We start from the raw sequence: 24,868 nt of genomic DNA on the forward strand, positions 1-24,868 counted from the left end.
CCTATCTAAATCCCAGTACGCGTTCCTGATTTTGGCATAATAACTAGTTACTGTGCTCGTTACCACAATAATAACGTAGTTACTGTAACACGCCTTAATAACGTGTTAGTCCCAACACTGCTTTTGATTGCTGGCAGTGATTTCACTCTAGTGGTAGCATGCGACGGAGTCTACAACCCACACAAGTGGCTCAAGTAGTGCGGCTCATCCAGGATGGCACATCAATGCAAACTGTGGCAGGTTTGCTGTGTCTGTCAGCGTAGTGTCCAGAGCATGGAGGCACTACCAGGAGACAGGCCAGTACATCAGGTGACTTGGAGGAGGCCGTAGGAGGGCAACAACCAGCAGCAGGATCGCCTTTGTGCAAGGAGGAACAGGAGGAACACTGCCAGAGCCCTGCAAAATGACCTGCAACAGGCCACAAATGTGCATGTATCTGCTGAAACGGTCAGAAACCGACTCTATGAGGGTGGCCACAGGTGGGGGTTGTGCTTACAGCCCAACACCATGCAGAACGTTTAGCATTTGCAAGAGAACACCAAGATTGGCAACTTCGCCACTGGCGCCCTGTGCTCTTCCTTCAGCATGACTGGTTTGGCAGTGGGTCAGTAATGGTGTGGGGTGGCATTTCTTTGGGGGGCCGCACAGCCGTCCATGTGTTTGCCAGAGGTAACCTGACTGCCACTAGGTACTGAGATGAGACCCTCAGACCCCTTATGAGACCATATGCTGATGTGGTTGGCACTGGGTTCCTCCTAATGCAAGACAATGCTAGACCTCATGTGGCTGGAGTGTGTCAGTAGTTCCTGCAAGACAAAGGCATTGATGCTATGGACTCGCCCGTCCGTTCCCCAGACCTGAATCCAATTGAGCACATCTGGGACATCATGTCTCGCTCCATCCACCAATGCAACGTTGCACCACAGACTGTCCAGGAGTTAGCAGATGCTTTAGTTCAGGTCTGGGAGAAGATCCCTCAGAAGACCATCCACCACACATCAGGAACAAGCATTGTAGGGAGGTCATACAGGAGCCCACACACTACTGAGCCTCACTTTGACTTGTTTTAAGGACATTACATCAAAGTTGGATCAGCCTGTAGTGTGTTTTTCCACTTTCATGGGTTGCTAAATTTGATTTCCATTGATTATTTTTGTGTGATTTTGTTGTCAGCACATTAAACTATGTAAAGAACAAAGTATTTAATAAGAATATTTAATTCATTTAGATCTTGGATGTCTTATTTTGTGTTCCCTTAATTTTTTTGATCAGAAACACTAGAAAAGCTAAATTAACCAACTGTGATTTGTACCAACACATGGACGGGGAAAATGTTATAAAGGCTTCATGATATAAAAGGGATAAAACCTCATGATCTTTACTAGTTGCACAAACATGCACATGTAAGGTTGAACCTGCTGGGTCTTATTTACCTTCCACTTTAGGGCCAACATGTTTCTTGCTTTTAAAAATTCAGATCAGATGCTCTTCTGACGTAATGACACCAGCTTTGTCACTGTCGCGTGAAGTAATTTGTCGAGAACAAAGAATTTGCTTTAACAACTAATTCAACCACAGAATGCAGATTTCTATTGATGTAGAATTCTTGTGAAATTTGACTTATTAATTTAAAAAACCAAAAAACCCCAAACAATATTGGTGAAACATGTGACATCTATTGATGTTAAAGAGCAAATTGCTGACTCATTTAGAAATAATGATGGGGCATGGGGGATTCATCACTGTGAAAACTGTGTGGGTAAATAGGTTACAAGGTTTAACAGTACATTACTCATTGTAAATTTCAGTGAATTTGAAGATTTAATAATTTATTGTATATCAGATTAAAAGATTCAGAGAATCTAGTCAAATCTAGTTGGGTTCAGCAGGGCTGAGTCACGTCATTTTCATACTCATCAAACCCTTTAGTGGCGCCATGTGCCCCGTGAAGGGGAACAGGGGCACCAACTTCCCAGAAGAGACCACCCCCATCAAGGGTTTCATCACAGGAAGCAGAGTGCTCAGGTTTCTCAAGGTTTCAGCCCTGTGTGCTGGGCACCTTGAGGTCGTCTCCCAGGTCAAAATCGGAACTGCAGATGGGTGTTGTTAATGCCATGTTGAACAGACATCGTGTCAGACCTTTTCTTGAAAGTGAGAAATATAAATCAGATTATGGGGGTGTGTTCACAGATAATGAGTATTGGAAGTGATGCTATTTAATTTCTTTTTTCTTTTAATTGTTTGAAGGTTCAATAAACAATCCGATTTAAAAACAACAACAACAAATATATCTAGCTATTATTTAATGGATCATTCTTTACAGTGCTAATACTGATTTTGACACAGAGATTTCTTCAGATTTTAGGAATCTTTGGATGTTAAAGAACATTGTTCTGAAATTGTTCCAAAATTTATAGACGCAGTTTTTTTCAGATTACTGAACCTTTGCGAATCTTTACTTCTGAGAAACTCTGACACTCCAAAATCCTCTTTTTACACCCAATCATCTTAATGATTTGTTACATCTTAAATTTCCAACCTTTTATTGAGTTGCTGCCATCAAGTTCACAATGATTTTCTCGGTTAAAACATTTCAAGTTTTCTTTGTTCCACTGTGGATAAAATGCGAGTTTGAGATTATGTTTTTATTTACATTTTAGATAGCGTCTTCATTGATTGATTCATGAGCTTGCTGCTCAGTTTTCTTTGTTACTTCCCCTTCCCACGCTCTGAAATTCAGCTCATTCAAAATTTCATGTCAAATAATCTACCTGCCCATGTTCTTCGAGCCAACCAACCCCTAATCCTTGCTCTTTCATCTATGTTCTGTCGCTCTCCCTTTCAGGCAGTGTGTTGTGCAGCTCTCCCATGTCTCCACCTCTTTCAGGTTGTCTGTTCAAAAATCTCCATTTACTATCTGCTTACTTTGCTCTACCACCACCAAAAGCATCTAGACTCTGGGGTTCAGTCACCACCGCCTACCTTCACCTGGGACTTTGCTCAATGACGTCACTTGTCATCTGAGTGTTGCTGCCAAGAAAACGTGCAGTGGTGTGTATAATACTGAGGTCTGTGTTCCCATGCTTCTTCTTTTGTTCACACCAAGGGAGAACAAAATAAATTTAACTCACATCCTGCATATATGTAGACACAGTTGACTTGTCCAAATGATTGGCAGCTTCACTGCCTGGATGTATGTCTGACCATTCATAAGTTATGAATGCTCATGCCTCCGGGTTTGGGAATAACCAATTATGGTGTAAAACACTATGATGACACCTGCAGTGTTTCAGCGGCTGACATGGTGGGTCTTCTTTGGAGCCAGAAGTTACCATATTTTCCTGAATAGGCTAGTTTGTTTCGCATGCTGCATTTATAAACTGTACCGTTGCAACGCACTACTGTACATATATATGTAAGAAAATAAAGTTACGTACATACTGGAAGTAATTTTCAGTGAAGTGGCTAGCAGAGACCACAGAAAGTAATAACTGTGGGTGTCAGGAAGTAGGCGGGACCCAAGAGGAACTTTTTTCAACTTGCAGGCAAACCAGTGAAAGTGTACATTAGGGGTGAACCTGTAATGTATAGTAAGTACATTACAGGTTCACCTTGGCAACCGGAACCAGGAATGCCCACTAGCAATCAACTGTCATCTTCAAAGCGATGAGTGAATTGCTTCCAGTGTGGGCGCAGCCTAATAAAACTAAAATTTCACCCACCACATCTGATGTACAAAGTCTGTGGAAGTCCAAAATGGTTTCTGCATTAGGCTATAAATATGCTTTTCAAAGCTCTTAATTTGGGCACGTTAACATTGGTGTCTGACTGATTTGCTTTTAGAGACCGCCTCTAGTGGCCATTAGTGGCCATTTTCTAGCTTTCACATGGGCTTGATCTTCCAGTTTGGGAATCTTCTGCTGTGACTTTTGACTGACTGAGGTTTCCAACCACACAGCCTGAGTCTAAGTGCTCAGTTATGGTGATATGATTGCAGCTCTGTACCATTTACAGCAAATCTTAGGGAGCAGGTCTTCTCCTGAATGATGGGTGTCGCCACACAAAATCTCTTTTTACATAAAGTTTCAACTTGCAACAACCCCTCTGTGCACTCTGTGAATCTTTGAGCTTTAAAACACAATCATACGCCCATGTCTTCAGCCTGGCTGCACTGGCACAATGCGTGACGTTACAAAAATGAGACGCAAACAGTCGGCCAAAGCGGCGGCTTGCGCCAATGGCTGTGACGTCACTTTTGTCGCACACTGCTGATCACCAGGGCAAAAACACCAGATGTAATGGACCCATAAGTAGTGCTCTTGTACTGCACAGGCCATGTGACATTTCTTGAGGTGCAGTGCTCTTAAACTGTTCTGGAAACTACACTTTTCATTTTTTATGTGTTTCACAGCTTTTGAATTTCAAATATTGAGCAAAAACCCTCAATTTAGTTTCTGTTTCGATAGAATCATCACAGTTTTAAATACTAACCTTTAACATAAAAATTGGCTGTATGCTAACTGGTGGCAAACCCTCAGTCTGGAAATCTTTTTGCTCAAACAGTGCAAAGTTTTTAGGGTAACAGTATGATCTGGAAAAAAATTCAGGGAATCTTTTGATGTGGAGAATTAGTTCCTATAAGTAAAACAAAAAAAGCAGAGAGGTGTGCAATATTTAAAGCAGTTTGTGGAATTGATTCATAACCAGTGTTGGTCTTTCCACTTCGTACACTTCCTCTAAACCAGCTAATTTTAGATGCATGCCTTTTGATCGGGGGAAACCTCTACTCCACAAACGTCGTCTGTCGGGCCTTTGTACAAAAATTTCCCTGTGGCGCTACATATGTCAAAGACTTTGGGCACGCAGGCCAACACGGGATGACGTCATCGGAGGACAGAAGTGCCATTAGATCATATCAGCTGTACGTCTGCCGAGGCCTCTCATACATATCCCACATATGACAGGAAAACAGAGGCGCTCTGGTTGCCCACGTGGAAACCTGTCTTTCATTGACACACAGAGAGAAAAGAAAGTTATTCTTCATTTATAGTTTCTTTTGTAGTAGCTTAGAAAAGAACTGCAAGCAGATGAGGTAATAGTGAAGGCGTTAAATATCACCTTCACAAAATTTTATGGTTTGTCCCTTCAATTCTACAGAAGATTAGGATCTGCTTTCCCCTTAACACCTAAATGTGAAATTGGTTTCAATTCAATGTTATAGACACTTTCTCTCTTTCAACACACAGTTATTTCTTTTGTACAAAGCCTCTTTAGAAAAAAATGGCAAAAAGGGAAACATACAAAGCACCTCACTTCCTAAATATGTAATCTGCAAGGGGGAGGGGGGGGGGGGTGGTAAAACTGAAAACGAGACAGAAGAAGTGAGGACTGCTTTGAAACGCATAAATTTCCAGTATGTAAAGGGGGTGGTCCCTTTTGCGCTTCTCTGTTTCTCCCCCGCCTCCACGTGTACTTTCAGTCTTTTCCCTTCAACTAATACATCATCACTCTATCTTCTGTTTTCCTTTTTGACACGCTCAAAGGAATGATGATTTATGTGTGACAAGAGTTTGTTAAACCAAACAAGAACGGGTTGCATGAAGCAACAGACCAGCTCCACGCGGTGCTGTTGTCATTGTTGGAGTAGTGGCAGAGTGGCAGTCAGAAAGGATGGGGCGGCTCCTGCCTTCTCAGAAATATTGCTTCTCAGTATGACTTCTTTACTGGGTTACCACAAGCCAACGTTAGAAGCAATAGCATTATGGGACAGCGCCACCTTAGATATGTAATGAGGATCTTACACGCAGGATCAGTCATTTAGTGGAAAAGGGTCTCGTTCAAAATCCCCACCAGTGACACTCCCATAACTGACAAAACAGAAAACACTGTCATTTCAGCTGTGCACAGTCATAACGATCACTGATGCTGCTGGCATTTGGCAAGAAATGGATCTTCAATAAATGTATGAGTAAAGGTGCAAATTCAAAAACAGTGTGAGTGCATGAGACTTCTGTGACAGCCACAAAATGTATGAAAATGTCATAAGAAGTATCTTACACCCCTCCCCAAAGGAAACTGAATTTTTCCAGGACATTGTTCATTAACTAAGCAGTGGGAATTGGGATTCAGATGTAGGCAAGTATACATCATGCAGTCTGTCCCATTTCAGCCATCAAATGCTCTGATAAACTCCCATCAGATAATGTCTCTCTATCACAAAGCTGGTCTTACCTGCTCCATTTTTAGATGTTAGACTCAGTGTTGGGAAGGTTACTTTTAAAATGTATTCCACTACAGAATACAGAATACATGCCCCAAAATGTATTTTGTAACGTATTCTGTTACGTTACTCTCATTGAGTAACGTATTCTGAATACTTTGGATTACTTAATATATTATCATGCTGTTTACAACTACATGAATGTGATTTATTACTATTACTGAAGGTCTGCGGCTCCGAACTGTAGTTTTCCACTCTCCTTTTTCTCCCTCCTCGCGCTCACAGACACATAACGGGTATGGCAGTCCATTCTCCCTGCAGCACAGACTACACTGCCCATGTGGCTATGCCTGTAGCATTCTGCCTATCCGGTCTTTAAGTGATGACGTGACGAATCCTGCTTCCGTGCCTAAAGTAGTCCGTGTTTATAGTCCGTGGGTTTTGTGTTGTTAACATGTTAAATGTTTAAAAAGCTCCTAAAAACAGTCAGTGATCACTGTTGACCTCCCTCGGCTTTTATTACTACTAATCATTTTAAAGCTCAGTTTTTAAAACCTTATGAGCTACAGCCCAGCCCATGCAGCAGTATATGAATGACTAACCCTATTCATCCTTGTGGATGAATTATCTCAGTTGTTCTCCTGGCTGAAGTTTGGTCTGTTTACAGCAACCTGCAATGAGATTACATTTGTTCCTGACCACCGAGAATCCTCACGTTGACTTTTATCAAGTGGAAAAAAGTTAGTGTGTTTATATTATGCTCACATAGCTGTAGCTAGTGGTCACGTAGCACATCGTTGTATACCAGCTAGCCAAACTTCAGTAACCCTACAAACGTCACTGCTGTCTAGTTTTCTGTCTTCATTTATGTTGGAAGTGATAGCAGAGCTGTACGTTTGAATTTGTTTCCAAAATCCCTCAGTCAGGACATGCTATATTGTATTTAGGTGGAAGCTAGCGAGCTAACTTGCTGCTAATTTCTAACTCCGTTAAATGTCATAAATTCCGTTTCGTTTTCATGGATGCCTGGATGTTAAACTCAATTGTTACACCCAGTAGAGCAGAACGCTGATCATTTTATTACAGATGAAAGACTTTAGATAGTTTTTCAACTCTCAGTGATGCCACAGTGATCATTTGATTTATGGACCTGCAGCGGAGTTTGAGCCCAGACACGGCTAGTGACGTCAGACTTAAAGACCTTAGCTTAGCACAACAACAACAACAACAACAAAAAGGCGCTCTCTCACCCAGGAAACACACAGTTGCAGAGAGAGCAGCGTAACCCTGTAACCATGACAACCGTAATGCTGCCGCCTGGAACAACAGAACCCAAACAATCCTGACCTGCGACAATATGAAACAGGAAAATACCGCCGTGTAATCCATTTATTTCAACAAAGTAACTGTATTCTAAATACCACCTTTTTAAACGGTAACTGTAACGGAATACAGTTACTCATATTTTGTATTTTAAATACGTAACGGCGGTGCATGTATTCCGTTACTCCCCAACACTGACAACACTGATCGAGAACAAATCTGACAATTCTGACTCTCCCCTTGGCTGTAATGTCTGCGACAGAGTCCAGTTAATCATCTTTGTGTGTGGGATAGCAAAAGAGTTTGAGATATGAAAGAGCTGGCAGCAATGCACTCAGTGAAAGGGACAACAGAAAGTGATTGTTCACACTGGTACCTGCATTCTTGGATAGACTGGAGCTGAAATAGGACAGGTGTTACAACTTACGGCTGCCCAAATCTGATTGTGTTGTACACCAGCAGGTGTAAGTCTGTGCTAAAAATGAACCATAATGTTGAAGATGTAACTAAAACAGTTAACGTCTAAGAACGTTGGTGTTTTTACCATGCTTACGTCATGTTTCTACTGCCTAATTATAGCATGTAATTTCACCAGTGGCAGTTTATAAAGAGATAAAAAGAAACAGAACTGAGTTCATCTTATTGGTGTGGCCATGGCAGTCCCATTTTCTCATGTTGTCCCTTGGGAAAATTTATTTTCAACGTCTCCTGTAGTGACAGCATGAAGTCAACATTTAGGGTTTTTTTTTGTTTTTTTTAGTAACTTACATCAGGGCCCCAGTGATGAAATCAAAAGGCCGCCAGCACTGGGAAATGTAAAATTCATGGTTCACAGATGATGAATGGTGATTTCTTTTCTTTTTTTTTGCCTTTTCCCTACCATTCCACTCAGTTGATGATTGTGATCTTAAGGGAAGTTCCACCACAGTTATTGAAAGGATTCCTTTAAACTTGTTTTCATGAGTTCCTTTTAGGTAAATTTTAAAGATCATATGACTTCTTTTTCTGTTTTTCTTTCCTTTCTTTTTCTTTTTTAAAGCGTCACTTGTGAAGTAACTGGCAGCTGTTAGCATGCTAACATAATGAACAGAGCTGCTTGTCAATCTATTAGCATACAGTTAGCTCTTTAGCACTGTACACTGCCCCTAGCACAAAGTATAGACACTCTGAAAAAGTGATTAAAGTTACCTCAAACCAGACATAAAGAGCCCTAAAAAAGGTATTCGAGAACATGAAATAAATAATTATTGGTTTTTACCCCAACTGCTATCAGCTTCAGTTTAATTTTTCTAGGAAAAAAAAATCACCAATTATTTCGGTGTCCTTATTCAACCTCTTCAGGTTTGTGACTCAAATATGTATTTAAATTTAGACTGAAGAAGGTAAAACTGCCATCATGCTTGTGTTAGCCTTTACTGCTATCCTCACAGTGCACATAATAATAAGTAAATGCTTGAAATCCTAAAAAAAAAAAAAATATCGACACATATTCATCCAATGTAGGCAGCATTTACATAACAGATAAATGGCAACTTTCAGAAAAGTATTATGTGATTCTCTTGTCTTTTAATAGTCATACTCATAGCAAAGGGGATTTTACATGAGTCATGCATACCTATAAAAGTCAAGAATACCCACTAGTTGGTTTACACTTACACAAGAGCAAACAAGCGAGTCAGACAGAGGGGAGGAAAGGAAACTGAGGAGAGCGAAGAGCTAAGCGAGGAAGGACAAAGAGAGAAACTGAGAGAGAGAGAGAGACCGGTTGCTGAGGAAGTGTTTTGTCATTGCTGAGACAGGTCAGTAGCTTCATAACTACCACTATAACAAACACACACACACAAACTTACACTTGCTTCCTGTTAACCAAGATTAGTATCTTGATTCTTAACCAAAGTCAACATAACAGCACCTGCTACATCCTGTTGCTGCTCGCGGTGTCTCTGGGGAGTTACGGCAGATACATAACTTTACTTCCAGCTGTGCCACACCTGGTCTTTTAAAGCCCAGTTCAGGTACAGACAAAGAATTTAGAAGGTCACACACATGAGTTTATGACATTTAGTTCAATTTAACTGAATGTCAAACTTAAGAGGGGAAAAGAGCTCAGTGTTGAGGGCAGTGATCAGTGTATATGTTTGATTTCCAACTAATGGAGTAAGAATAATCAGAATTGAACAATCAGCACAGTCCTTCTGCCTTAAAGCCTCATTTTGAAGTATTTTTTAATTATGAGAGAGAATGAGAAAGAACGTAAAGCAGATCGTCTTAAATCTTTAAAATTTGCAGCTAAAATCGAGATTTCCACAAAGTCACAGTGTTGTGCCGCTTTGTAGCTTCTGTAGTGAAGGAAACATTGCAGCTGGAGTGTATAAATGCTCTCTAATCAGACTGTCTGTCACCCCCTGCAGGACACCTTCAACACTGCCGACATTGAGGTAAGCATGGGAGTAAAGCACGGGAGCCTTCAAGCATGGTCCCAGGTTGAGGTTAATGCTAATCGTGATAGGGGTTGTTCTTATTAACAGACACCTAACATGTTAGCATTAGCTTCACTTTGGGAGATCTCACAGGACAAAAAAGGCTGAAGGCCACTGCTACGACGAAAAAGAGGAGTCATCATGACACTGAGGAATATGACGCATCTGCAGGCACAGAGCGAAGCTGCAGGGGAATAACCGTTCAGTCAAGCACATGCTCTTTGTCACTGGCTGTAATTTAAGCTGTCTAGATGGTTATAACTCCAGGGTTGTCAGTTTGGTGCCCGTTGGGAGCATTTTGTGCAGCGGTGCAGCGACACCTGCAAGGAAATATGAAATAGCTGCAGTTCCTGTTGTATTACATATGAAGTAGTGCAGAAAGAAAAAGACCAAATTCTCTAATCACGATTCTCTGTTTTTGCATCTGGCTCATCGAATCTTTGAGGAACCCACAATTTCTTTAAATTCTGCCTTGGCACAACGTTACATCTGAGTTTAAAGAGTCAGTGCTCTTCTCTACTTCTCTGACTTTTAGCCTAACACCTTAATGTTTCCAGTGAGTCCTGTTGAGCTCTCCACAAAACTACCAACTAAAAGAATAATTTCCACCTTACTACTTTGCTGTTACAGTGTATTTACAGGTGCATGGATGCAGTAAAAAGTGGAAAAAGTACAATTTTAAAATGTGAGCATTACAGATGAATCAGCTCTGCTAGAGTTGACAGCGGTTAAAGAGAAAGAGGAAGCCAGTTTCTCATCAAACAAACTAAACGGTTAAAGGTTCAATTTTATATTTCTGTTGATTTCACAGATCAGCTGAGAAATCCCGAAAATTTTGCTAACACGGACTGTAAATAGCTTAAGCTGTGTTGTGTATTTACTCTAAGTTGCATGACAAGAAAATAAAACCAATTACAAAGCATGTGAGACTTGTGTGCCTTAAATTTGTTTCAGGAAAAGGAAAAGTTGGACTTGTATGAATTGAATGTTTACATGAGAGAGAGAAAAAACATTTCAGAGTCTGCTTTCTCATGTTGAGGCTTAAATGAATTATAAATATGAAAGATGCTGCCTGCACTTTGAACACTTACAGCCCAGTCATGTCCCGACAGAGATGCAGACATCTCCGGGCAGTTCAGCCGTCACTTGTGGCGCTTCATAGCTGTGACAGAAGTCCTGTGTAATCTTTGTCATTAGCGCGGGCTCTCTTGAAAATCAAAGGATTAGAGTCTCGGGTGCAGAACGTACAGATGACTTTAAAGAAGATCCACCATGTGCACGATTTCTTGTACTCATTTGCATGAGGTTCTGTAGAAATACATCTGTTTTAGCAGTTCGTGGTCATCTTTATGTCCTGACCTCATTAAAGTCTGCGCGTCCTGGATACAGCAGGTTCATTCGAGGTGATAGTGTGAGTCACAGCTTTCACTCCTTTACCCTTTCTACTCGTCACCACATCAGTGTTTCCCCTGAACCGCAACGTTCATGATCCTTCAAACCAGTACTTTCTTGTCCTGAGGTTCATTCTGCAAATAGTCCACTGAGAAGAATAGAAACTTGATTGTAGGATAAATGTCATTCTCTCGGTAGGACTTGCATAACTGACTTTTTTTTGTTAAAGAAAGAGAAAAACTCCCCGATTTGTGTGTGGATGTTAGGAAGGGCGGTGGCTGAGATCTTCTCTGCTGGTGCTAAAGGGTTTTACCATTAATGTGCCGACCAAGCCGGAGTTTCACTTCTGCCGCACCACAGTCCACACGCTCGCAGAGATGTGGACATCAACAGCCAGTCATCAACAATTATGCTGCAATGCCATGTTAGACACACGGAAAGACTCGATGACAAGTCAAGAATGACACATTTTGCTTTTCATCCTAACTTCTAATTGCCTGAGAGGTCTCCGGCTGGCCGCCCTCTTTGTTTAACGTGGTCACAGGTTCAAACACTCACAGGTCAGATGAAACCGACCGCTAAGTCTCTCTGAGTGCAGAGATGTCTTCAACTATGAACTCAGAGCAAGGCAACAAGTAAAACACACAAACAGAACGGGGTTTTTCCTGCCTCAGAACAGCTTCTGCTCTACATATGGTTAATTATAATGGTAATAAGAAGGCGTCTCTGTTAACTTAGTTAAAAGGAGTTTATGCGTTATCCTGGTATTTTCGGCCTTTTTCTAAACAAAATAAATTGTTTTAAACTTGAGTAAATTAAAGCCCACTGTAAAAAAAGTACAGGTTGAAGATATTTATGTCACAGTCCTGGTAATTTTCCTTTGGCAAAAGGCCAAAACCCTCTTTGATGTGTGTGTTTAGATAAGTCAATAACGATGTCTGGTTTAGCAGACTTGGAGAAGCTCTGAGGTTAAACGAATACATTTCAGGTAAGAATAGATCATCACTGAAACAATTTGGTCATCAAAAACAGTCATTAGTTTGGTCCACTCTGTGGATTTCCCTCATTTGCATCATTTCTCGCTCACTGCAGAGCACTGTGGCCGTCTGTGTGTTAACTTTTCATTAAGATGTGCAACACTGTTCCCCTAGAACAACTGTTCTATAGAACCGGGTGTATTTCTATTTCTTTCTCCAGGACTGCACCGAACGAGCAGCCCAACAACAAGAAAATAATTTGAGCGCTTCCATTTTTTCTTTGAAGCTTTTGTTAAAAAAATAGATATGGAGTAGTGCAAATTGCACAAATAAATAATATGTACACTATAAATCTAAGAAACACAGCTGCATGAAGATATAATACAAACATATGTTTGTCATGCAGATGTGACCGTGAGAAGTGGCAAAAGATGCAGATCTGTGAAGATTCTGAGATCAAAAGCGGTCGTCTACATACACAATGTTACAACATTAGGATAATCACAAGAAGTCATAGCCTGTGCCTCAAACACAAAACACACATTTTATAACATGCAACAGAAGAAACACGCCACACACTTACCATCAGACACTGAGTTTTAACGGACCAATGATTTTTCTTTCTTCTTTTTGCTTTCCAGGGACTTTTTCCTCTCAGTGTTCATAGCAAACAATGCCAGGTTATCACTGCTGTTTCTAGAGGACTAAGGACACAAGACAAACTGCACTAGGCCTTATTGGTGTGACAGGATGTGTCACAAATATTCACACCAGTTTTTACAAGCCTACAAAAAAGCATCTTCTGCTCCCGTCCTCTGAGGCTTCCTAAGGGACAGGAGCTCATGAGAGCTGGTGATGGACCCTCATTTAGTCTAGTGGAGCTCTACAAACACATTAAGTCTGTATAAGTAGGTTCCTAAAGCTAAGAACCCAACAATCATTCTGTGACTGACTGACAGGAAGCACATCATGTCACAAAATCAACACAAGCTACGCCCCCTGGCCAATCAACAGTATGATAATCTAATTAATTAATTAAACAGCGTTTATTATTATTATTATTATTATTATTATTATTATTATTATAGAATATTAATGTATCCATCTGCTAATTATTATTACCATTATAATTAATATGCTACCCCAGATTCCTCATGGCCTGTGACGTAAACACATAGCAGGCCACAGAAGGTGGAGTAAAAAAATTAAATTAAAATATTAAAATAAAATGTAAAAAAGCTTTAATTAAATGTAGATCTCCTGAAATAGTGACAAATAGTCAATCATACAAGACACAAATATGTTTCTAAAAAAAACTAACGCTACACACTAAACGCTACAGGTGACGTCCTTATAATATACAAATTAGTTCCAAACCGTTTTACAGCTGGTTTAGACCCTTAATATTTCCCAAACCCACTTTCGAGAAGAAGAAGAAGAAAAAACAGATAAAGATCTGTGGTTACTATGAAACTTCTAGCTTCTGAGAAAAGTAAGCGCAATAATTTCTGGATTTTTTATTATTATTATTTAATCGTCTGGAAAACAGCCAGGCTTGGATTTCCCCCAAATGTGTTGAACACGCTTTTAAAAATGCGCTTGTTTTATGGCTCGTGCATGTAACGCAATGTACAGTATGTTAATGTGAAATAAATAAATAAATAAAAATTCACCAATCGATGTGCCCACCAGCCCCGGCTTTCTCTTACGCACGAGCCCGTATGGGCGGACTGGTCAGCTGATGGCTTTAAACGCTGCACACTCTCTCTGTCCTCAATACACGGATCTCGTCACACGAATAATTTTCCAGCCAATTACGCACAATGTGGAACATTTCAAACAGCCGCAGGAGGAAAACTCGCAACTTGGTGGGATTTCATTCGGGAACGTGTCCTTTGCGCGCACCTGGAGCAACCGGAGACATGCAGGGACAGCAAATTGTAGCCGGTTTATGATACCGAGCCTCCGTGTAGCCAGTCTCCGATTTCTTCCTGGGATGGGGAGCAGCGCATGGAGCTGCGGTGCCCTGTTCCTGCTGGCCATCGTTTGCTCATGCCGTGCCATCACTCTGGAGTCTATCCACTGGAGCAGCTCCAATGCCAAGTAAGTGGAGGAATCAGTTTTGCGATCAATACAACTTTCTGCTGTGGACTGACAGAAAGCTGCTCAGTGACATTTTCCAGAAGTGATTTATAATGACTGAGAAGTAACTGATAACACAGAAGCACCGAACACTGCCAGGCTCCAGCTCCTCTCCTGTGCCAATTGAAACTAAACAGAATGAATTGTATTAATTAATGACTTTTTATCTTCGCCATGTTATTAGCTGATGATGAAACCAATGCATTTCTGCATGTGCTCTTCAGATATTTACATAACACAAAAAAATCCCCTGAAGCGATGGAATTGGGGAGCTTTAAAAAAATAGCTCCAGGGATTACTGTAGACTAATATTCTGTTGATCCAGTTCATGATTGATCACCTAATCTTTTTTCCTTTATGACTGCGCTGTTTGGTTTTTGGTTTGTTCCTCAGTCTAAACAAGCAACTGGTCTGATGTGAACAAATGAAAACCTGCAAGATCTTGTTGAAACGCTCTTATCACTGAAGTTAAAATGTGGCCACTTTATTATCCATCAAGTTCAAGCTGAGAATTGCATAAAGTGAAGATGCTCCAGTCTCTGCCGGTTTAAGAGGATTTTTATGTTGTTGTTGTTTTTTTTAAAAAGTGTTGTGTTTCTCTCTTTTATCACAGGTTTACTCCAGGTCAGGGTCTCATTCTGTATCCACAGATAGGGGACAAGATGGACATCGTGTGCCCCAGGGCAGATGCTTCCTCTGGGGGAAAGGAGGAGTTCTACAGAGTCTTCCTGGTCTCGCGAAGTCAGCTGGAGAGCTGCACCATTGACCAGACTGACACGCCTCTGCTGAACTGCGACAAACCAAACCGTGATGTAAAGTTCACGTTCAAGTTTCAGGAATTCAGCCCCAACTTGTGGGGTCTGGAGTTCCTCAAGGGGAAGGACTATTACATAACCTGTGAGTGTTTTTTTGTGTCTGAAGCCATGGCTGCCAAACGTGTGGCACACGTTCTAATTAAACTCAGTATGATGGGGAAAAGCAGCTGGTTCCTACAGGTGGAACAGCCTTTAAATCCAGGCTAGAAGCTGATTCCTTTTTCCTTCCCCTGCCCTCTCTCCTTCTCTCTTTCTTGGTAAGGAGGACACCATCATCCTTGGCTCCCTCTCAATTTGTCAGTTTGCGTGAGAATCAAAGTAAAAAAAAAAAACCCCGCACACACACAAAAAAACGTGGCCTCGTTATTGGACTGCCGTCGGTTAAACCAGCATCTTAAGAGGCAAGTGATGCATGAGATAGAGAGCAAGTCTGACCATGTAGCCTCATTCACCTCGCCACGCTCTGACAGCACACTTCGCTCTGGCAGGCCTGTGTGATTCCAAGGGCTTACATGCCCCAAATCACAGAAGGCTTTTACAGCATCAGGCAGATTTGATGGGAGCTTACATGGCAACGTGGCTTGTAGCCTGCGAGATGTTGTTATCTGACCTAAATGCTGCTAACAAGTATGTGTGTGAATGACAGGGGTGAGTGAGAGTTCCTGGTGTGTGTGTGTGTGTCTCATGCGAGTGTTGGTTATTGATTCAAAAGGATAGCTGCTAAAATATTCTCCATTCGTCTCATTTCCCGTGTTGCATCTTGAGATGCAATGCTTAGTCAGTTCACTGGTTAGTACATTCAGCAACATCACACTCAATTTCCAGTTTGCTGGCTTCACCTAACTGCAACTAATGCAACCATGCTGCAACAAATCCTCTCACTCTGTTCAGGTTTTCTTCAAGATGTTTTGGAGGTTAAGTATTTTGGGAGCAATTCAGCTTTTTTTTTGTTTTTGTTTTTTTAAAGAATATACACTAAAAAAATAAGTATCTTTTTGGTTCAGCCCTCACAGCATTTTCTGTAGCTTCTGTGGTGTTTTCACATGTGTGATTATCTGCTGTTTATAACATCACAGCTTGTGCTATGTGTGGCATTTTGTTGCATAAGTGATGCAACTTTTGGCAACTGACCCAACTTGTCTGCAAAGGAGTCGTCGCGTAATTATGCATTCCCTGATAATCGTTTATTATTTACACGAAACTTGGGGAAGGGAAGAAAAAAGTGTTTAATTTTTGCCTCCTCCCTGTGTTTATCAGCCACCTCCACGGGCTTCCTGCAGGGTCTGGATAACACTAATGGAGGGGTGTGCAGGACCAAATCCATGAAGCTGGTGCTGAGAGTCGGCCAGAGTAAGAGCTTTGCTTTCACGTGTCTGTGCCGGCGCATGTGTGGATGACATGAACACACACACAAACATATACATACACATGTAGTTATCTGACAGATAGAACCAGCTGTTTATTTCAGGTCATATTTAAAGCAATAATATCATCTCCAGACTTGAATTACTGAGTGGTCACATAATCCTGTGATCATCCATCAATTCTCTTGAAGAGAGATTTCTGTCATGAATTATTCCAAATCCTTAATTTAAGCCAGCACTAGCAGCTTAAAGCCGGTATTATCATGCATGTGATCATTTGAGACTGCCGTGGTATTTATTTTATTTATTTTTTGTCATATTAACATCACAATAACTGGTGGTTTAATTTGAGGATGCATCATTCTTTAAAACACAACAGGCACACAGGTGTACGCTACCTGTCGACACACTATTTATCAATTTTCAAGCCATACTCTCTAAATGAAGAAACTAGTGTTTATAGTGTGCTTGTTTGCTTCTTTAACTCCACATAATCACAGAAACATGACAGCTGCTGTTTCTGTGTGTTTTTCCAGAAACTTTAAAAGCTAAATAAATGAAAGGCCTAAAAAATAAATATTATTTTTTTGACCTCTGAAATGTGAAGTGGTATCTACATAAATAATTCAGGAGTTTGAGTTGGAGATGAAAAAAAAAAATAAAAAAATCAGCATTTCGTGCATTTCTCCACTGATCATAACTGGAAATATGGGGCTGTTCTCCCGCTGTGTTTACTGGTGTAAACACATCTTTTTTTTACAGCGACAGCAAATATTAATAAGTTCAATTTTTAGGTGTTACCGAGTTTTAATTTCTGCATATATTAAAAGTCACGACGAGTCGTTGGAAGCGTCAGATTTTGAGTTATACGTTGTGCTTTTTAAATTGAACGTTTAATCGTGTTGTCATATTTTTTACGTTCACAGTAAATGTGCTGGCAGGAAATTTGAACATCAGTGATGAATGAATGAGACACTGAAGTGAAGCTTTAATGACTGCTGTTCAAACTAAGCTAACAAACACTCAAATGTGCATGTAGTCCCAGTTAAGGTATAACATTTCATTTTTACTTTAGTATTTATTTTTATGTTTGAGCAAAGATCACAATATTTCTTTCCTGTATTTAGACGTTAAACTGTCACTTTTTAATGTTGGTATGTGGAAGCTTCTTTCTGCCACTTAATAAAAAATTAACTTTTAAAAAACTTCAACGTACCAACTCAAACATCTGAGAAAAACCTTGAAATTTCAAGTTACAGAGTTAAACTTTTGAGATGAGAACTAAAATGTTTGACTTTAGGATGTTCTTTTTTTTTCCAAATGTTTTTTCCCCCAGTGGCAGAAACAAGCTTCCATACTTTTATGTTTGTTGTTAAACCCAGTTCATTTGAAGGCTTGCACATTATCCCATAAATTGCCAAATTTAAAATTAAGAACTACACTTTTTGAAGGCTGAGAAACCTGAGAGGTTATTGGTGAAAGACTAGTTTAGTTCCTTTTTAATAATATAAATTACTAATAAAGCAATGCAGATATTAAGAAAGAGTCCTTTATAAACCTTTTTCACACTATTTTAAGAAGAAAAAGTAGACAAATCCTTGTTGCTATTGACCATGATGAAAGGTTTGCTCTAAACACGGAGCCCTGAATAATGTGATGGGTAACAAAGAAAAATGTGTGCTTTGTAATCTGACAAAGGCAGTCCACATTCAAGGTTGCCTATCATTACTACCAATGGTGAAATGAAATGGATTTATTAAGTATTGCTCAGCCTGATATCTACTTCTGTTTTTTTCTTCCTCTTTAGTAGATGATCCACTTTATCTCCATTAATGACTTCAGCATCTCTGAAGTTTATTTAATTAATGCTAAAAGTGTAATTTAATGTAAGATGTAACCAATACAAACTGAGCTGTGTGATGGCGTTATCTCCTTTCCTTTCACAAAGAGTTGGTTCTGGATAGGCTTAAAGACAAAACCAGGTGACTATGGCGATCATTCATGGGGAGTTTATGAGAAAACTAAGATAGAAAGATCTCATTGTTATGGTTTCCTGGGACGACACTGAAGCGTTTTAATTCTCTGAGTAATGAAGAGTAAATCAGGAGGAACCCTGATTGAAGTTTAAAGCAGAAGTAGGACTTTTTAACAGTGCTTTGTTTTTTAGAGGAAAGAAAGGTGTAGGTTCAGATCCGCTGACTCTTGTTGCCTCTCGCAACTCTTAACAGCTGGGATTGGCTCCAGCGACCCTGACTTAGATAAGTGGAAGAGCGTGGAGCCAACATCCTAATAGTAACTTGTAAGGATGGCGGCCCCAATACATAAGTGGCTGAAACTTCTCAAAAGTATATTTAAGTACTTGATTGAATGGATTTAGTTACTTCTCACTGACAGAGAGTATCATAAAGGGAAATATAACCAATTAAAAGCAAGACGGGGTTTCTTTTGATTACTTAATTGTTCTCATTTAATTCTATATTCTCAGACTTGATCACATTTCTAATGAACCACAGAGGAAAATCCGTAACTGTGAAACAGCTGGTCTTTTTCCAGAAAAGTCCCCCTGGAAAAACCAGAGGGAATTTTTAAAAAAATGGCTCCATCTGATAAATTAAGGGCAAACCTGTACCACCGACCCTTACAGTGTATTGATCTAGAGGCTCTGTAGCGTTGCTACTGTGGTTTGGGTCTCCCTCAGCACCTTTATCCTCCAAAAAAAGAGTTTTTGAAAAATCCTCCAGCAGAGTTTCACAGAAAAGCCAGAGCATTAAAGTTTTTCCAGCAACATCTTAGTAAGACACTTTAGGCTGTTTTTCTTCCTTTAATTTGTCACTCATATGTATATGTTATGTGTGAGTGGGTGGGGAAAAAAGGAGAACATGTTAGTGATGCTTTTCCTGTCAAGAAAAAAGAAAAGAAAATCGCAGCTGTGACACAAAACCCAGCTTTCTGTGGTCTGGCTGCGTTGAGAAAAAAACAAGTTTCGCTCTTTGTCTTGTGATTCATTTTTATCTGAATGACTGTTGATCCGAAATCAATAAACAAATAGAAAGAAATTAGCTCTTTATTTAGATTCTGAATGAACCAATAAATCTCATTACAGTAACCTGGAAGGTGTGAGGTTTGCAGCTTATATCAGTCTGTGTGGTTTTTATTCCAGACTCTTCAGATCCACCTTCAACACTTCAGGAGTCCCCCACCAGATTCCCACCTACACGACCAAAGTCCAAGGCCAAGGACGCCTCCACGAAAGAAGAGGATATAAAAAGTAAAGCTGGTATGAAGACAAACCAAAAATACAGCCTGGGGAATCATGTACAGCAGTATCATGGGCATTTCTAGCACACAGGAGCAGACTGTGCAAGCCTTACCTTTACCTGCCCTTTCAGTTACCTTCCTTTTGTGCATTAATGTTGAGTTTCCCACACATATCAAAAGAACCCAATAATGTTCACAGATTTTTAATTAACCATTAAGTCTGTTTGCAATTTCTACCCCAGGACTCTTGTGTTCGCTTCAGCCCTCATGGGACAAAACTCTTCTGTAGGGCAGCTTCAGCAACACTGCTGAACAAATTGCAGTTTATTGAATACATTTTTATGCTCTCAGTAGTAAATAACTAACAATAAAACAACATTAGAAAGTGATTATAGTCTTTTTAGCTCATAAAAAAGCAAAATGAAGGCAACATTTAAACTACATATTGGCTCTTGATTGAAATATTTGAGTTGATTTGTGTAATTTGTTGTCGCTAACAACGATCAGGTAGAAACCAAACTCATCAACCCTTAGAAGACTGAATTTGAAATTGTCTGAGCAGCCTTTTTATTCTGCTCTGACCCACTTCGTGATCATCGTGTGACTCCGCAGACGGACAGAAGAATAAAACAATGCTGCAAACTGTTCATCACAATGACATTTCACTGAGTCCTCCAGTTTGCACTCAAACCTCAAGTGATCATGAGTCTGTCGTGTGCCAAAAAAAGGGCCAGTGTTTTCTAACAGGGTGACACTTAAGATGAAGCATATTCTCTTGTGTCCAGCTTCAGCTGAGATTTTTCACGCTAACATGTGCTGATCAGGCCGTGCCGGGGCATTAAGTGAGTGAAGTTGTTTTTAAACCTTTGTGTCTCTTGCCCCTTAAATTTTCTTTTTCTATCTTCTGACAGATGTGGGCTCGGAGACAGGACTCTTCACGTGGGTTGTCTCTGGCTGTGTGGTCCTGCTCGTGGTCATCATAGTTCTGTTGGCTGTGTTGTGGAGGCACCGTCACCGTCGCTGCGTCCCAGATGGGCAGCAGTCCGCCTCCGTGTCCCTCAACACTTTGAGCGTGCCGAAACGGGACAGCATCAGCAGCGACAACAACGGCTCGGACCGCAGCGACGTCGTCTTTCCTCTGCGGGCTTCCGACAGCATGATCTGCCGTCACTTTGAGCGCGTGAGCAGTGACTACGGGCCCCCTGTGTACATAGTTCAGGAGATAATGCCCCAGAGTCCCACCAACATCTACTACAAAGTCTAATGCTTGCTGCTCTGATGACACTTCTCTGCTGATATGAGGGTAATCATGAATCTCAGTTACTGAGGACAATCTGAGAGCTGTGCGCGGTCCAAAAAAAAAAAAAACAGATAAAGAGCGAGAGCTCCTCAGTGAAGTGACAAGACAATCAGACAGCAAACTGGGGTCTTAACATATCATTGGTAGTTGTATCCAGTTTGTTTTTTGTCAGATATGCTTGGAAATGGGGGAGGGATGTATTTATAAGAAATTCTTTATTACTGCCACCAACACGTGGCAGCTTTAGATGTACAGTAAATGTGTATTTAATATTAATTTATTGATGAATTGGTTTAAGGAAAAGTGGGGAAAAAGCTTAAAAACTGCACTGCAGAGCATTAAATTCATGAGCACTTTGAGGTTTTTCACAGCCGAAATGTGTTGACTTTGTTTGAACCGAAATGAAAGTCATGATTTTGTGGATTTTATTAAAATGAAAGTGTTTCAAGGGACTCCTCACCCAGTCTTTGTGATCTGTTTCTACTTAAGGATTCAATCATGTGTGAACATCAGTTTAAAGGGAAAAGGTGTTTAACTTACTTTTAGGACACCGTAAAATAAAGTAAGTGTCTTCAGTGTTGTAAATGAACAAAAGGGTGATGTATGTGGTTAGATACTAATATTACACAGTGAGTACAACAGCACTCCGATCTGTTAAATATAACCACTCAGTTATACTTCAAGTACTTTTATAGACTCCATCGCCTTAACAGAGCTTTTCTAGTCTTATTGATCACTCAGTGCTTTTACACTAAACTAAATTCACCCAATTCAACACTTACCGCTCTTTATTTATCAGACACACTCACGCTGATGGACATGCAAGCTGATCAAGCCACCCTTAGATTAGCAGACAGCTGTCTTTGCCCTAAATCATGCTTTGATGCAAACAGTTGCTTTGGTAAAGTTAAGTTTAACCTTAAGCTGCTCTCTGAGTGGCTTTCAGGGGGAGGTGCTGGATGAATGAAATTAGGCTCTGAGCTTTTCTCGTCATTAAACCTCTAATGGTGCTCCTGGGAAACTGACTTTCACTCTGGGGTAAACACCATCATTTAAAAAAAAAACAAAAACATGTTTTAAGGTTGAATAGACAAAAATGACATCATAGAAGCTAGAGTTACCGGTAGATGTAGTTTACTGGAAACTGAAGAGATGGCTGTAGAATTAACACTTAGAAACTTTAATGGTATGAGTAGGGCTCAAAAGAAAAAATAAAAAGAGCCTAAATGTTAAAGCCAAATGGGAAAACAAGCACCTAACACTTACTCTCTACCAGTTTCCCCTCAGGGTTAATAACAGGTCGGCAGTTTTGCGTAATATCCCCGAGCTACGAAATGATCTGTAACAAAAAGAAAACGTATTTATTAAAAAAAAAACACACTCAACATTCAATTGTGACTCTCGTCTCTCCCCTGGTGCTTTGCGAAGCATCGATTTGTGAACATGTTTCATGCTCCTTCAGCCACATCATGCTGCACATTTTCAACCTGCCAACTTCCATGAGCTTCCCCTCCACCAGGGACACCGTTGTCTCTGAAAGCACGATGCCATGCTAGAGGCTCGAGCTAAAATTAAACAGGTCGTCTATCAGCGCTGTGCAGTACTGCAGATTTTAGTATCAATCTGATACCAAGTCAATACAGGGCTGGCATTTCTGATACTGATGCAGCTTATGCAGGGAGAGCTGCGTGCCATCACACCTTTCAGCCTTACATATATTTTGAAATGCTTTTTTTAAGACGTGGAATCTAAATGTGCCAGGCTACATGCTGAACTTAGAGGACAGAAACAAAGCATTGATCTTAATCCACGAGTATCAATCTAATACCAATACCAGCGTGAGTATCAACATTCACCATCTGCTTTTCTCTTCAGTAAAAAAACAAACAAATAAATAAATACATATCATGCTTTTCATATAATGTGGGTTTTTTGATAAAATATGGAGTATTTTGTCAAAAGAAACCTCCTTACTGCACCACTTATATTTGGCTCGATACACACACTTTAATGAAGGCCTGCAGATGACAGGCGTGGACGGCCTCATTCTTTTCCTGCAGCAAAATTTAATTTCCCCTCCGGCAAGATGTGTATTTAAACTATCAGAGGGTGAATTAATAGAAAACGTGTCAAATATAACTTCATTATAACTTTCTATAATTGACTTCTTTAATAGACTCAGCGTGGTCTAAACCACTCGTACTTGATGGGGATATCATCCTGACTATCTGTCGGACTATAACGTTATAAGCCACACTGCACTGGATCGCATCTGATTCATACCTCGGCTTGAACTACCTGATCCGGAGACTTAAAAACAGAAATAACACGACTCAGCTTGTGAATCTGACACACTGCAGAGCGTGGCCGTCGTCTGTCCATGTGTCCCTTCACGACCACCCCCCTCCTCACATGAAGAGATGTTTTTGTCCTGTGTGAAGCTCCGCAGCTGAATGGGCCGTGGTTGGGCGAGGTGAGTTCAGCTGACCTCAGGGTCACGCCGAGACAATGGTGGTCAGGCTTCTATGGGAAGAACAAAAAACAGAGGCCCCTGTGCTTATGGCCCCTGTTGTGGGCGGGGCTTTGGCTCTGGTAGGCCATTTTGGAAAGAAGAGGCCTTAAAGTGTCCATGCATCAGAGGGGATGTTTGGATCTCGATACAGGCTTTAGTAGGACAAGTGGTGGCAGCGTGGTGCTGTAAGTTTCTATCGGTGAGGTCTCCTCTAAGAATTTATATTACACCAACACAGCCCCATTCCTTAATGCTTAAAGCATTTTTCCTATGCCTCTATCAAAAAATGATGATGTGTGATATGAAGAGTGTGCTGATGCCGTAATAAATCTTTAACTATTATTTGTGCAAAGAGTGCAGAGCTAGGAGCAGGGGTGGTGGTGGGGGTGGGTCGTTTAAGGAGAGTCGTAAGCTTTTATCTGACCCCATGGGACGATGTGAGGTCTACAACCTCCTTGTGTCCACCCACCCCCCACCTCACTTCCATATGCAGAGGAACTGGCTTTGTGTGGGGGGTTGGGGGTCATGACTGAGCGATCGCACTCCCACAGTGTGTCCCACCATGTGCTCAGAGAGGTGGAGAGGAGCAGCTATTCTGGTTTCAAATGTTTCCAGTTTACAGAGAGAATTAAAGCTCTAATGTAATACACAAACACACCGCCAGAAAAACTGGACTAAAACATGCACAACTTCCATTTTTTCTTCTCCAGTACAGCTCAAAGGCTCGAGCTTCATAGTGAATAGCTGGAATTTTCAAGTTATAATAATCTGGTGGGCATGAATTCATTCGTTTACTTTGGGATGCAAAATGAAGAGAAACTCCAGGGATAGGAAGTGGTTACAGTTTCCTCTTACAGTTAAGCAGCAAATCATGTCATTATGGTACAGTTTTTAATTTGCTAGTTCCCTCTGCTGGCCAGCTTTTATACTGTACTGCGCTCACATGCATGTGTGCAGTTCAAAAGGTTTTTTGAAGAAATGCTGGGGAAAAAAACCCCATGCTGCAGCAGCAGAATATACACCCTTCAAGCACAAGCACATGTGCCTTCAAGCACTTAAAAAGAAAAGAATAGTAAGAAACAAAG

General features: G+C 40.7%; 1 protein-coding gene across 2 annotated transcripts; it reads left to right on the forward strand.

Moving 5' to 3' along the window:
• Positions 1-14,170: 14,170 nt before the first annotated feature.
• Positions 14,171-21,598, forward strand: LOC102205483 (ephrin-B2a-like). Of its 2 annotated transcripts, none has more exons than XM_005724209.1 (5): positions 14,171-14,495; positions 15,148-15,431; positions 16,607-16,699; positions 19,874-19,990; positions 20,883-21,598. In XM_005724209.1, exons 1-5 carry the CDS (start codon positions 14,344-14,346, stop codon positions 21,233-21,235), a joined length of 999 nt encoding a protein of 332 aa, XP_005724266.1. In that variant the 5' UTR covers positions 14,171-14,343; the 3' UTR covers positions 21,236-21,598. The 2 variants fall into 2 exon arrangements, with proteins under 2 accessions (XP_005724266.1, XP_005724267.1); XM_005724210.1 differs by having other exon boundaries at positions 19,874-19,981.
• The last annotated feature ends 3,270 nt before the right edge of the window (positions 21,599-24,868 follow it).

The sequence above is a fragment of the Pundamilia nyererei genome, unplaced genomic scaffold (assembly GCF_000239375.1).
Source record: "Pundamilia nyererei isolate P.nyererei 1_Seehausen unplaced genomic scaffold, PunNye1.0 scaffold00011, whole genome shotgun sequence".
NCBI lineage: Eukaryota > Metazoa > Chordata > Actinopteri > Cichliformes > Cichlidae > Pundamilia > Pundamilia nyererei.